This window comes from Caloenas nicobarica, chromosome 6, assembly GCF_036013445.1.
Source record: "Caloenas nicobarica isolate bCalNic1 chromosome 6, bCalNic1.hap1, whole genome shotgun sequence".
NCBI classification, from domain to species: Eukaryota; Metazoa; Chordata; class Aves; order Columbiformes; family Columbidae; genus Caloenas; species Caloenas nicobarica.
In genome coordinates this window covers 27,936,853-27,951,628 of record NC_088250.1, presented here as the reverse complement: position 1 = coordinate 27,951,628, position 14,776 = coordinate 27,936,853, and the positions used below count along the sequence as shown (strand labels likewise).

Below are 14,776 nucleotides of genomic sequence, written 5' to 3'. Positions count from 1 at the left end.
TTAGAGATTAACTGCTGTGTACAACGGATGCCACAGTGGCTAACTTAACATGATTGCACTGAACTGCTGAATGGCGCTTGCTGTTGTTTATTGCTGCTGCTAGGAGTAATTTACTATTATTAATTATTCTGAAAACTTCTCTATCAAATGAGAACTTCCTTCTTTCTCTCTCTCCTTTTTTTTTTTTTCCCCTCCTTTAGAACAAAACATGTTTTTAACAGCAAAGCTATTTCAGACACCTGAATGTGCTTGACCATGTCCTATGCAGATTGGAGTTCCCATGCAACAAATTACTCCAAGGCCATCAAATCAACTGGAATTCACAGATGACACACGCTTGTTGTTTACTTTCTTATTTAGAAAGTATGTACTTAAAAGAAAATTAATTACATTTATTTGAAATTCCTGTAAAGATTCTATCTCACATCCTCAAAATAGATACTGAAATAGGAATGACATTATCTTGATCTGAAAACATACATTGATGTTTCCATTTCAGAAAAGGATTTGTGATGAGTTAAATGGAAATTTCCATGCTGAGGTATGTGTAAGCTCTCACTGTGCCTTTGCAGCAGTGGCTCCACAAGCAGTGTGATTGTAAAAGACAACCAGAGCTGCAACAGAGGGTGTGTTCAGACAAATGGCAAACCAATTATTTTGGATACTGGAGGCGGTGGGAGGGGAATAGCTCTATCTTTATACTTGGCGAAAGTCTTGTTAGCTTAGCACAGGAAAAAATCTGCTGACACAATTGCTTTTATAGGATAAGATTTATAGCTGTGTTGAAGATGCTGATCATATTCTATAACTGGTTAACGGTCCAAAATGAGTTGGCAGCATCAGGTGTATATGTGGTTAACAGGCTGGGAAACCACAGGAGAAAAAATGATAGGGTGTGAGGCAGGGCATCTTCTGCTTTTCAGAGCCAAGTTCTTCATTCCCAGTTTATGATTCTGGTTTCTCATCTTTTGCTGTCATTGCTCCAGGGAATATGATCCAATATTGTGCTTCTTTGATTAAATTACACTTTTACTGATCTTTTTTCCTTTCTCTTTTTTTTTCCCCTCCTTTTTTTCCTTCAACCTTCCTCTATTCTCTTTGTCTTCTATAAAGTAGGAAAAAAAAAATGTTGCAATAAAACACATTAAATAAATACCCAAACAATTGCTTACCAAGAGGCAGACATAGATTTGTGATAGGGATAAAGCTGCATAGCAGAATGGTTACCTCTTAGGTACTCATCTACATTTATCCCTTGAATTGCATGTCTAATGGGGATATGGAGAGGGATGTCAGGTTACTTTACAGTCACTCCAGCCAGTAAGGCATGAGTGCCCAGGACAGACCCTCTGTTCAGACTAGGAACAGTCCTCCTCCCTCCTGCAGGGAGCTAAAGCTTCTATTCACAGATGCAAGTACAGACCAAAAGTTTCTGTCTCAAATTGCAAATGTTCCTAGAGGTTATTTTTTTATTTTGGAATAACTTTACCAAGTGTTAACTTTTTCCAAAATCACTAGGAGGATCATTGTTGTAAACATGAATGTATGTACTCTCTGCTGCCAGGAGCAGATTACTGCACAAGTAAGCTCCATGCTCTCTCATTGCTCCAAGTCTGGTTTCTCTCAGCATAGCTGGTCCCACAGGTTGAGCCCTGTGGTCACATCCTCTCTTTTTAAAGGAAAAAAAATAATGCTGAATTAACTGGCTAATTCGCCTTCACCTGCCTGTGTTTCCACTCACTCCCAAGTGACTTTAATGTTTGGATCTCTGTTGGGAGAGGAAATTCAAGTGGAATGGCATAACCAACATCCTTGGGACCAGAACCTCTACTGAATTTCAGAAAAGCTTGATGAGCGATTTCTATTTAACCTGTGAGCAGGAATACATATGTATTTACATCAGAGGCCTCTGTTTGAATTGTTGGTCAGTGGAGAATAACAGGAAATAAGTTAATTTTGCCTGATATCACTCTTAATGAATTTTGTAGCCTTGTTGATAAGGACGGTGTAGAAAAGTACTCAGACTTGAGTAAAGTCTGTTTTCAGGGAGCATGAGTAAACCAGCAGGGAGTGCAGAATGAAACCACATGTTGTGTTTTAGTTTGTTGTTCCTACAGGTTTTCTGGGACTTAGAACAGTTCTGGTTCTTGTTCTCTTGCCACAAGTGGATTATGGACATACATGAACTAAATAAATACTAAGCAAAAAAACAGATTTTCTGGACTGACTGTATTAAATTGTACTGTATCTTTCATTTTTAACAGGAAGATAATGATTTGTTGTCATGCAAACTGCCCCTGATGACTCTTGGCTGCTAGTGTTAGCACTTATTTGACATATTCCCATTTCGTTAAGGACTATTTATTGGCCAGTGTACTCTCAACCAATAATTAGTAAAGAAGAACTTTTCAGAAACAAGTTTTCTGTATGTTATACTTTCAAGAAATTGTGGTTATGCTGTGGCTTAATGGAGAATTAAGAACAAGGACTGTGTGAATTCAGGCTGGTTGAAGGCTTGGATCTTAAAAAGAAGAAAAAAAGTGTCACTATTACAACAACATGGAATCAGTGCTCTCTTACAGTATCTTTGTGTTTGAGAGCTAGGAGGAAAATCAACTTGAACTGCAAAATGCACTGGAAATCAAAGACTGTGACTTCTTTCTAGGCCATTTCCTAATTCCTGCCTGTGTTAAAATGAAACCATTTTAATGATACACTTGCAATTTACTTTAAACAAATTGAAGTATTTAGTGTAGCTAGGGGAAATTCATAAGAACTAAACTATGAATTTAATTCCCTTTATAGAAACTGACAGTCAAATTGTCAATAGAGGGAAGTCGGCAATTCCGAAGGAGCTGTTTCTGAACACCTAATTCAGAAGTAAAAACCAGTAAAATCAGATGGCATGAATACTTTGGTATTCATGATACTTCCTAAGCTAGCGACTGTTCCATGTGTGATGCTAAACAACGTGCTGTAATGCTAACATCACAGATGAGAAGTTGGTCTTTGTTTTTTCTGGACTGAATTTTTCCCAGGGTTGGATTTCTTTCTAGTTTTACTCTCATAAGAAATAATCAATTGTCTTTTGATTTGGAATGGAACCAGTTTTGAACTGACAGACTTTGGCATCAAATTTAAATTTTGAGCGCCCTTTAAGTTTGTAAGTGTGCCATCAAACTTGTCTACTAACTGTCATACTGGCCTGCAAAAGTTATCAATGGTAGTTTCCATGGTAACAAATCATTAGCAGGTCTTTTATTTTTGGAGATTATAATAGTTTTAATATTTAAATATTGGTCCAGTTTAAAAAATAAAAAAGAAGGAAAAATGCAACCCATATTATTTCTGTTTTAAAGCGGGGCAAATGAACTACAATTAATGCTCAAAAGGATACAAGAACTCTCAGGGGAGCTTATGTGGCTTAAATCACAAACTTTAATCACAATGCAGTTGCTGACGTGGAAGTCGTGATTGTTTTTCATATGGGCCTTTAGTTATTTTTCAAAAGGAAATGGAAAACTAATAGCTTTGGGTTATCATTAAAATGTGGTTTGAAAAAGAAGATAGTCTATGCTTTTTCTTTTTGGTTACTATGAAGATATTCTTTATGTGTATATCTCAGTAGTTATGTAGCTTAGTAAACCTTTGTTCAGATTCTTCATTGTCTGGTGTTATTATTTTTTAATATTTTTTTTAACAGTAAGAAATATCAATTTACAGATTTATTATTTCACATAGCTATTTTATCCATAATTTGTTCCAAATTACATTTAGATAGAAGCTGGAATCGAATTTACATATGTCAGTCACATGTTTGAATACAATGTGTTCTTTTAAAGTATTTAAAGATACCCGAAGTGTTCTGGTCATATAGATATTTTTAAAAATTTTATTAAAATTAGATTTTGCTTTAAGTACCACTTCATAGAGCAAATAGAGTACTGCAGGATACTGCTGCCAAAGGAAACATTAACTGCAACTGAAGAGTTGAAAGCTTGTTTCCCATCACAATGATTGTGTTTTAGAGGCTGGCTGAAGGGGAAAATATGTTTCTAATAGGATTTTCAAAGGTGTATAATCAGTTTAGATGCCCAGTTCCCATGAAATCCCTTCAAAAGCTTTTTGAATTGATATTTGAATATTCCTGCCAGCCTAGTCAATTTGCATGCAGAAACATGGTTGATAAATGCTCATCGCAAACAAACAGCCAACCCTCAGAGGCTAAGATGATGCTTATTTGGATGCGAAGGTGGATGCAGGCATGGCCAACATGCAGAAACAGCTCAACAGGTGCTTGTGTAGCTACAAAAAATGAAGCGAGAACTGAAGCGTTCAAAGTAATGAATAACATCCTAGGTGTTGCTCTGGAGGTCTGAATACAGTGGAAGAAGTCTGTTCTAAAAAGTTGAGTGAGAAAGCAGTCTTGCATGAGAGAGAGGAGAACAAGGGCAGAGGAGTCCTGGTTTTATCCCTAGTGTTCTGTTCCCTTTCCCCAAAAAGAGGGAGAGGAATGGAAATGGGTGGAGTGTTGTTGCCCAGATGTCATGTACATCCTGTGGATGTATGCTTCTCAGAATACCTGGGTCCAAGTGATATTTGAAAAGATACTGAAAAAATATGGTTCCCCTCCTGATGCTGCCTCTCCTCTTCATTTTGCAATCTTTTTTTCCCAGAGTCGGATATTGCAGACTTTGATGGCAGAAGTTCACTCCTCTACAGGTTCAATCAGAAGCTTATGAGCACTTTCAAAGATGTAGTTTCCTTGAAGTTCAAGAGCATGCAGGGGGATGGAGTCTTATTCCATGGAGAAGGTCAGCGTGGAGACTACATCACCTTGGAGCTGCAGAAAGGGAAGCTCTCCTTGCACATCAGCCTGGGTAAGGGTAATTAAGAATATTGGTCCATATGCTGCTTCAACAAGGATTGTCTTGGTTTGCTTTTATAAATCTATTGTTTATACTAGGTAGTATCTAGAAACTTCATTTGAAATCAACAAAATGTGCTGTGTGCCTCAGCTCATGGCTTAAATACTGGTTAGAGAAGGTGGGAGGGGAAGCAAAAGAGAATAGCCTTGACTGATGTCATGCAGGATGTGATAGCTGAGACAAGAAGAGACCTTGGCTTTTCTAACCAGTGCTGACCAAGGCTGAACTTCTCAATGCCTATTTTTGAGTTTTGACTTTTACTTGATGATGTTTTCAAGCAGTGATTTTAAAAAAATGTTCTGTTTCTTCCGCTTCTTACTTTTTTGTTTTGTTTTGTTATTATTTTTATGAATAGCATTGCCAGGAAGTTTGGTTTAGAGTGCAAAAGGTCTTATTTTTTCAATCCTGTGATCACAACTGTGAATACAGAATTTAAATGCCAATATCCTGGTTAAAACATTGGATTTCATTTTACATAAGCTCATTAGTTGGTTAGTCTCCAGCTAGTATTTTATTTCTTTTTATTTAGTTACTTAACCAAATAGTAGAAAATGATAATGCATCATTTCTCTGATTTGGTATTTGTATGTTACTTGGACCAACTAGCTGCATCCCGAGCCTCTGAATGTGGGATTCTTTCACTCCACTGTCTTGTCCTACTCTTACAAATGCTTCACACTAACATAATAATATGGTATAGTTAAACAGATTATGTTACTTCTTCCAGAGGAGATGCTGTTGTGAATACACAGTCTGAGATAAGAGGTTTTTGTCTTGCAGCAGTAGCCACAAATATACAGATTTTAGCCATTTCAAGTCTTCTGTGTGCATTCATATGTCATGGGCAAGTATTTTGATGTCTGCTCTTGAATTTGCTTGCATCTTACTTGACAGTTTTTGAGCATGTGTTCTCTCCATTCTGCTTGAATATAAAAAAAGGACACAGACTCTCTTTCAGTGAGAGGCTCTGAAGTGTTCAAATATGTAGTCAGCTGGAAAACAGAAGAGTGCTTGAAATCACCAGGGTTAGGGCTTAAGTATTTTTATGACTCAATGTAAACTTTTGGAGATCTAGGCCAGGTTTAACTTTTTTTTTGAGCTAAACAAAACACTTGGGTTCCTGTTGCTTCACTGACTTGTGGCTATTTTTCTCTGAGAACAGACATGAGCAATTTTCTTGTTAGAATACAAAAAGCACATAGTTGAAACTGAAGGGTTAGGAGTGGTCTGTTAAGGCAAATTGACAGGAGATTTTGGTGCAACCTGAAGGGAGCTCTTAAAACACCAGGGCCTTGAATGCCCAGCAGAAGCAAGGGTACGGGCAGGCAGCAATCCATGCATCCTGCAATGTGTGGGTGCAGCATCAGGAAAACCTCCTGGATTTCCACAAGTATTTTGGGGAAAAAAAATGTGTGTATGTGTGCATGTGTGTATATAGACATATATCTATAAGAGGTCCAAAGAATCCAAGACATGCTTTATCAAATGTCTGTTTCTAATGGAGAGAGCTCCAGTTTGCATCTAAGACCATTGCTCTGTGTTCCCCTTGAGTCCCCATCCTTCAGTTAAGGGCCTGGAGGTAACTCCGGTGTCTTCTGCCTGTCTCTGCTTCTTCAGGGGACTCCAACCTGCACTTCAGTAACAGCCACACATCTGTCACCCTGGGCAGCCTCCTGGATGACCAGCACTGGCATTCAGTTCTCATAGAGCGCTTCAACAAGCAAGTGAACTTCACAGTGGACAAGCACACCCAGCATTTCCGAACAAAGGGGGATTCAGATCACTTGGATATTGATTATGAGGTATGTGAAGCCCTTTACATTATAACCTGAGAGATGAGGCTGAATTGGTATAAAATGAATGTGGTAGAAAACAACCACCCTGTGAGCTGTTTCTTTCTAGCAAAGATCTTTTCTCTATTTAATATTTCCTTCCCAGTGAGTTCCTTTCATAGCTAACAAATGTAAGTGCAAGTTTATAGATGAAAGTCTCAGTCTCTGGGCAAATATTATGCTTACACTTCAAAGTACAGCAGCCTTTGAGCTAAACTAAAAGGTATTACCTGGGTTCTAGTCAAATCTTCAGAGAGCAACTGCACTTATCTGTAGGGAGTGGTGTTGTGTCATCATCTCCAGTATGATTTTAATGGCATCATTGTGCATCATCCTAGCATCTGATTGTCCTGACCATGGGGATACCAGCTCCGAGTTGTGCCTCTGTGCAGCCACCACATACTCAGATTACAGCTGTCCACATGGAAGTGGGCAGCTAAAGACTCTAGGAATGGAAGATCCTGAGCATGGCTGTCGAGACAGCTAGCTCTGACCCAGGTCCCTTCACATCTGGGGTTGCGATGCTGAGCAGCCTGGACTAGGGAACCAGAGCACCTCAGCCAAGGAAGGATTGAGCAGAGGAAACTTCCTTCCTGCCCAAAAAACCCGAGGCTGGTGTGCTCCCCTGTGATGAGGCCAAGGTGTGGCCATGTGCAGTTTATATCACTCCAGCAGTTCAATGCTTACGGCTGATAGTGGGTAAAAAAATGCCTAAAAATCATATCTATATGCAAGCCAGTTAGACATCTGTTTCCCCCACCAATGCACAACTGCTTGCAAATTATTCCTGTTCATTTTTATCCCCACGCACTTGTCTACCGAGTCTTGCTAGCCCACAAGGCAGAGGGTCATGCTTGCACAGTCAGAGCCATCACCCTGTCTGGATGCATTGAGCTGTCATGGTTCATTGCTTAAGAGACCACAAGTTTCCCCTCTGCACTTTGGATTAATTTCTCTAGAAAGGATCGATTTTCAGCACACCCAAGGGACAAAAGCAGACGGCTCGGCAGTGGCAGGTACTTGCTTTCTGCTCCTCTTATGTTCCAGTTGAATTTCCCTTTTTTGCGTTTCACAAAGCAGGATGCAGGGAGTGGTACCTGTCCCCTGACACTGTTGAATTCTTCTATAACAAATCATGAGCACATTTAGTAGGGAAGTAGGAAAAAGATCCTAACTTTTTGGGCAGTGAGATTCTGGAACAACTTCAGACTAACTAGCAAGGGCCAAAGTTGTAACTGCTATTGAAATGAAGTTGAGAAAAGCCAAATGATTGAGCCATCAGCTTTGCAAATTTCAAAGCAATAAAATTCCTTGCTTCCTGCTACAAGGTTGATGCCAAATAGGAAAATCTCAGGCTTCAATATAATTTGCAGAGCATTTTTCCAGATGTTCCAAAACAGGACACATGATAGAGCAGATCTTCAGCTGTTGCAGGTCAGCATCATGACTGACCTGTGTGACACTCAGTGCTGGCCCCTTGTGCTTAGTTTTTCACACCGTGTGTTTTCTTTCCTTTTGCAATGGGGCAATCTTTCAATTAAACATTACAGCCATACCGTCTACTGAAAGTTTATCTCAGTACACTTTAGGGATTAAAGGCCTTACTGAGGGCAACAAAACCATTAGTGTTGTAATTAAAATTATTACCAATCACAATGGAAACTGTTTTCTTAAGAATGCAGTGGCATAATGGATATTGATTTTTCTTCTGGTTTTGAGACCCAGTACAGAGTCCCCAAGCAAGAGACCTAAAGAATAGAATGTGAAAGAAGGAAAGTCTGGTGTTTTAAGGAAGGACTAATGATTCTCCCCAGAAAGAAACATTGCCCCCACATAAGTCCTCATGCCAATAAGAAACCTTCAAGTGATGTAAAGTAGAAGTCTGTTCACTTTTTATTTTTCTGAAGAGATCAATTAATACAACCGAGGTGCAAGTTCATTAAGGACTTGTTTTCAGAGAATTATTTTCAAGGTTATTCAGGGAGGTTTCATTTACTTATGTATCCCAGCATGTTAGGTGGAGTGGGAAGAAAAATAATTCCCAATTTTCCCTTTATTTTTGTAATAATGAGCTGAGGCAAGCCGTTAGGAGTAGTGACAGAGGAATAAGGCTGACCAGGTTCCAGCAGCCATCAGCGTGGCAGCGGTGCCGCACAGCAGTGCGTGCCCTCGCTGCAGCAGGTGCAGTAGGATTGCAGCACAGCTCCTGATGCGCTGGAAGCACTGTGAGGTGTGGTGGCTGCAGGATCCCCACCTGCATTATATCACTCATAATGCTCCTTGCTGTGATGCAAAAAATTAATAAAAACCCAGTGGTACCACCAGTAAGACTTTGCCAAAAAGGTCGGTGAAGATAACTAGAAATGAGCTCTGTCATCTGAAAAATGCAAATAGGGTCATCAGAAGTTTTTTGGGTCATGGGTCTTGATTTTAGTGTTTTGTGGTTTGTGTTTTGATTTTATTTGTTTGTTTTCTCCTTAGAAATCTAAAGTAATTGTACTCCGAGCATTTTGGAGGCTTTATTTTTTTAGGCACCTTGTCCTAGGGCTTTCAGCCCTCCAGATGACTGATGAGTTGTAATCTGCACAATACTAACATCTTTCAGTATTTAAACAACAACATAGCAGAAGTTTTGTTTAAATGTGTAACCTGCAGAACTCCTCCGTTACACTGCCCAGTCCCAAACACTGCGTGCGAGTATTTTGAAGACCAAATAGCTGTAATGCTGTACAGTCTGTAATTCCCTGTTAGGCAGCCAGGTCCTGCTTGGTGCTTTGAGACATTGCTGTTAATGTGACTTGGTTCTTGGATAAAATCCTGGCTGGGTGCATGGAGTGGGGCTCTGCTCTCTTGTTTTTTGGGTGATAACTAAATACTGTTCTTATTCTTTATAAAAGCTCAGTTTCGGAGGGATTCCTGTCCCAGGGAAACCAGGAACCTTTCAGAGGAAAAATTTCCATGGATGCATTGAGAACCTTTATTACAACGGAGTCAATATAATTGACCTGGCAAAAAGGCGCAAACCTCAGATCTATACTGTGGTAAGAGACAATAAAGTATGTTTTAATACTTTACTTCCATGCTGTTGGTGCTGCTGGCTGTAATGAATAAGTGGAGTTCAGATTTAGATAGCTGTGGGCATAATTAGCTTATTAAAATATTGCTGAGGCTAACAGCAGCCAGCGCTGGCTGCTGTGGCAAGAGTTATTGAGAGGCAAATGTGGAAATTAAATCATTTCTTTACTTTCCAGTTGTATTAGAATTTGTTTGGAGAAACCTTTTAATTCATTTTCCAGGATTAAAATGTGTCTTTTTGGTGACATGATAGAAGTCATAGACACTTTTTTTTTTCCTCTGGTTAACTCAGATGAAATCTTAATTTCTCAACCATTCCCCATCACTGTTGTGGAGTACAGTAGTACCAAAATTTTATTCTGCTATTTGTTTTGGTATTATAAAGAAGAATAAACATTTCTTTTATTATTGGCAATATTTTCCTTTGTGCTGCCTCTTATACTCAGTGTATTGGCAGTTCTGAGAACCATTGACCGGATACTAGTGTCTCTTAATGTGGGACAGTAGGACTAAAGCGGAAGCAACTACAGTCTTATCCAGCCTGTTAACATAAATATAACTTCACACCTAATGATGTCCAAAATTAAAGATATGTTTAAGTATATCATGAGCAAAATAAAGAACATTTTATTTCATAAGAGGAGGAAACGGTGCACTCCCATGCAGCTTTGACAAGTTGTAAATAATTCAGCTCTTTGTTTAGCTTGTGCCTCACTCCTGCTCCACGCTAAGATATCTGCCTTTTGGCTGAGGTTGTGCCTTTGGAGAACATGGAGGTGAAACTGCTTCTGGTTCTCATGGCATTTTCTAGCTGGTAGTAACGTGTATAAAAAAACTGAGGCCACACTGAAGCAAGCCAGAAGACCACAAGTCCTTTCCTCACTTTCCGTGCCTAGGGCAAGGCTGAATACACAGGGAAATGGCAAATGGAAGGCTGATGGCCGAGAAGTCCTGCATTGTGTTGCTGACAGTCAGAACTGCTTCAGGGGTGCTCCCCTGGCCTGGGACTAAGATACTTTGCTTTAATAACCTCAAGTTTGATTGCACTGACTCAGGACTCTAAGGAGCAAATCTTATGAACTGTGTTAAATTGCTCTTCCCCTCAGCTTAATTCCTAAGGGGAGGAAAGAGCCCTGATCTGTTTCTTAGGTCATTAAACGGCTGGTGGTTTTGCCAGCTGGGTAATGGGAAGGCCTTCCTAAAGGGGAGGAAAAAAAACCACTGAAGGGTGTTGTCTGGGTATAACATGGCCCCAAGCAATGAAACTCTGTTATCACAACACTTGATTCAGTCAATGCTAGATTGAAGGTCTAGGAATCCTGCCCCTTTTGTCAATTTAAGGTAGATGTGATGTGCCCTCATCCTTCAATCTCCCTCACAGAAGTGATGATTTTAATGCAATAGTTGATAAAGGCTGGCTGCTGTACCACATCTTGCAAGATTTATGAGCTACTATGTGCTACGTCTGTGACACTTGTGTATGCAAAGTGCATGGAAAGTTTGCCACATTCACAGCTCCTCATAATCTTAGGTGAACATTCTTCTATAAGAAACAGCCTCTATAAGTCTGTTGTTTTCCAACATCCTTTCTATTGCAGCTATTTATCTCCTCTAGCAACTCTCAGGTACTTCCAGCTTTCACAGCTTGATCTCCCTCTCCCATCTTCCTGCTTTTCTCCACTTCTTAGTAATTTATTTACTCAAATTAAAATAACTTGTTCTTCCTAAATGTAGTCTTTTGCCTGCCAGCCTTCCTCTGCACTAAATACTTTTACTCAAAGTTCATTGAGGTTTTCAAGCAACAATCCATATCCCCAGGGAGCTGCAAGCTTCCTGCTTTGTGTCTTTGTAGTTGCTAATGTTGTCTGGAATGAAAATACGATGAAATGAACAGTACAGAAGAATAATTAAATATAGCAGGGACTTGGAATCACTTCTTCCAACAGTGTAGTGTGTACTTGTGTTCCCCCTCCCCAAGCTGGAGATCACCAGGGATGGTTCTGCATTGTTAGGGCCCAAAATACCTTTATCTCCTAACAAAAGATATTTGAGGACAAACTGTCCAGTTTAGGATTAGAAAGACATAAATGCTCAGAGACATAAGTTTTTGCCTCCAAAATGGAAGCAGACTTCAACACTCAGTCCCTGATTCATTCTCTGTCCCTTTGTGAACATTGACACGTGAAGTGATCCAAACTTGTGCATTTTCATACCCATCAACTTTGTTTTATTTACTGTTGACATCTTTCACACAAGCAGGAGAAAGATACATCAGCTTTGGAGGTATAGATTTCCTCTTATGAAGTAGTTCCACATCCATATAAAGAATGGTCCCAAATCAACTGAATTTAAAGTCAGAGGAAGAAGCTACAGGTTGTCAATAACAGAGTACTATACTATGTATCATACTTTTGGGTGGTGGCTGTGATTATCATTCCACCTCTTCTTTTCTATAACTCGTTTGCAGTTGTCAGACTTGCAATAAATCCCCTTGAGAAGACATCTCAAGATAACGAGGCAGCCTGTCTCTTTGAACTGGAACTCGCCTTCGGAATTTCATTTTTATATTGCCTGATACTTAACCTCTCTATGTGGCAGCCCAATCTATTTGGACAGGCTATCTGTCTTCTCTCTGGGGTTTCTTCTCTCCCTGATGGTATGTTGTGGTGGTTTTTTTGTTGCTGTGAGGGTTTTGGTTTGTTTTTGTTCAGTTGGTGGGGGTTTTTTTGTTTTTTTGTTTTTTCTTCTCTTAGGTTGTTGAGTGTGGCAAAATGATAGGGGATCTTTTATTTGCTCTCTGAAGCAATTACGGGTTTTAATTGCAAGAGGTTATGAGAAGTCAAATTTCTGTAATTATTACTGTCATGATTGTAGGGCTGGACCCTTGGGAAAACTCTGCAAATGCTTTAAAATAATAATCTAAAGATCTGCCCTATTTACTAGCTGTCTTCTCAGCACAAAGGAAGTGCGGACTGCCTATTAGGAGAAAATGTACAGCAGTTGCTTGTGCTTCCTTAGCAAGTAGTTAGGGGCAGGAAAATATGCTGGGAGCAACATTTACGAGAAACAGAAGGATATTTGATCTGTTGATGTGTGGGATGATGAAATCTTCCTTGAAGGATTTTGAACTTGTTAAGAACATATGTAATACAGGAGGAGATGGGACAACTTCTAGGAAGAGAAATCCATTGAGAATTACTAAATACATCTGGCTGAGGAAGTAGTTAAGAGAATCCTGAAAATACCTATGGTATCCTGGACACCTACCCCTAGATTTAGATTGCACCTTTAGAAACTACTCTAATGTGACCTGTGGCCAGGGTCTTATGTCATTTCATATGTCACTGATTTGGGATGTCCAAATAAGAAGCTGTCTAACTGAAGAAAAGAAATGAAAAGGTCATGAAAAGATACAGTGTTTGATCTTCTCAATGCTCTACCTTACGTACTCAGTGAACCTGAAAACCCTATCCCCCTCTCCCTTCCATCACCTTCGGCTAACAGGAATTGGAGTTGTATTTTTATTTAGCAGAGCAACCTCTGCACTGGCTTGAGAGGAGCACAGGATATTTGTAAGGCAGAAGTTGTTAGCCCTCAGATATGCTTGAATTTTTACATCAGCCTGCCATGTTGAATCTGGGGTGTGGTGACATGTAAATGCATCACTGTAGTGCCTCAGGGGAAATAACCAATTGCCAGCATCAAAGAGCAAGGAAAGATACCTAGTGACAGGAGAATGTAAACTAATAATCCATTCCCTTTATAGAGAATCTAAACATGCTATTTTATTAAGCTGATTTGAGATACCTTCATCTTGAGAAGAATTTTCTTGTCTACACGTCTCATTCTACCAAAGTGCTATTGCAAGTGTCGATATATCTGTGAATATCAGGCCGCTGATTTGTGAAGGCCCTTACTAGGGTCTGGAGAAGCAGGAGTTAGATTTTTTTTTTTCATTAGTTTTTGCACTGTTATCAGACTATAGGATTCATAAATAAAAACTGTTGGAACTATTTAATGACATTTTTCAGAACTTCCTATAGGACTAAGTTAAATTTATTTTTAAAAAGTCCAATTTAATGAAAACATGAGTCACATGCACACATTAAAAAGAGTACTGAATTTGCTGTTCTGTAGATAAGGTAGGTGAACTCAGATTGCAGAAATACTTGGTTCCTGTAAAAATAACTTTTTTTGGTTTCTTCTGTCTTCCTGTCTGCTCTCTGGGTCTTCAGACATGTTTCCTTCATACCCTGCCTTCACTGTGGTATAGTAATAAAGTCTATATAAATAGCATTCATTTTAAGGTCCCATTTTATTGTTGCTGAACAGTATAAGGAGGTTGTTTCGAATCAAATTAAGTGTGTCATCTCAGTCAAGGTCTTGAAATAAAGTCTGTTTAAATGATAGTTTTCACATCGATTTCAGTAGGCTTTGTCTACAATTCCAAAGACTTTCAGTCTGTAAATATTTAATCCAGCCTGCAGCTGCAATAATAAACTCTCCTTTTCTTGATATAGAAGTTTCTTTGTGTTAGGATTTTGATAGTTGTGATGACCACAAGTGAAGTAAGCCTTTGGGGGAGAGAGACCATATTTTTTTATAAGACTAGTTGACGTATGTAGGAAAAAAACCACGCTTCTGAGCAAACAAGGCCTTTCTGAGAGTCATCAGCCTTCAGCAAATTACAGGTTAGAAACAGTTGTTCAGAGTTTAATTTATTACATTATCTGGGTAGTCAAAATGAGTGAATAGGGCCGTTAGTACCTGCTGAGCAAAGGAGGATCTTTCAAGGCAGGAGGTGATAAGGCTGTAAGTCCCTGTAGGAGACCAGGAAAGATGGCTAATAATTGTCATAGGAGTTAGCAGGGAGTAAGGAAAATAGGGGAGAAAGTAATTTGCTGTAAATCTGAGACTTAAATGTCTTTTTCTAAGGTTTTA

At 39.3% G+C, this 14,776-nt stretch overlaps 1 protein-coding gene across 1 annotated transcript in view; it reads left to right on the top strand.

Annotated features, from left to right (window-relative positions):
- Positions 1–14,776, top strand: part of CNTNAP5 (contactin associated protein family member 5) — a 274,435-nt gene that overhangs the window by 128,485 nt on the left and 131,174 nt on the right. The window contains exons 5-7 of the mRNA XM_065637507.1: positions 4,677–4,880; positions 6,546–6,730; positions 9,658–9,801. Coding sequence (XP_065493579.1) covers positions 4,677–4,880; positions 6,546–6,730; positions 9,658–9,801 — 533 coding nt within the window. The remainder of the gene's footprint in view (positions 1–4,676; positions 4,881–6,545; positions 6,731–9,657; positions 9,802–14,776) is intronic.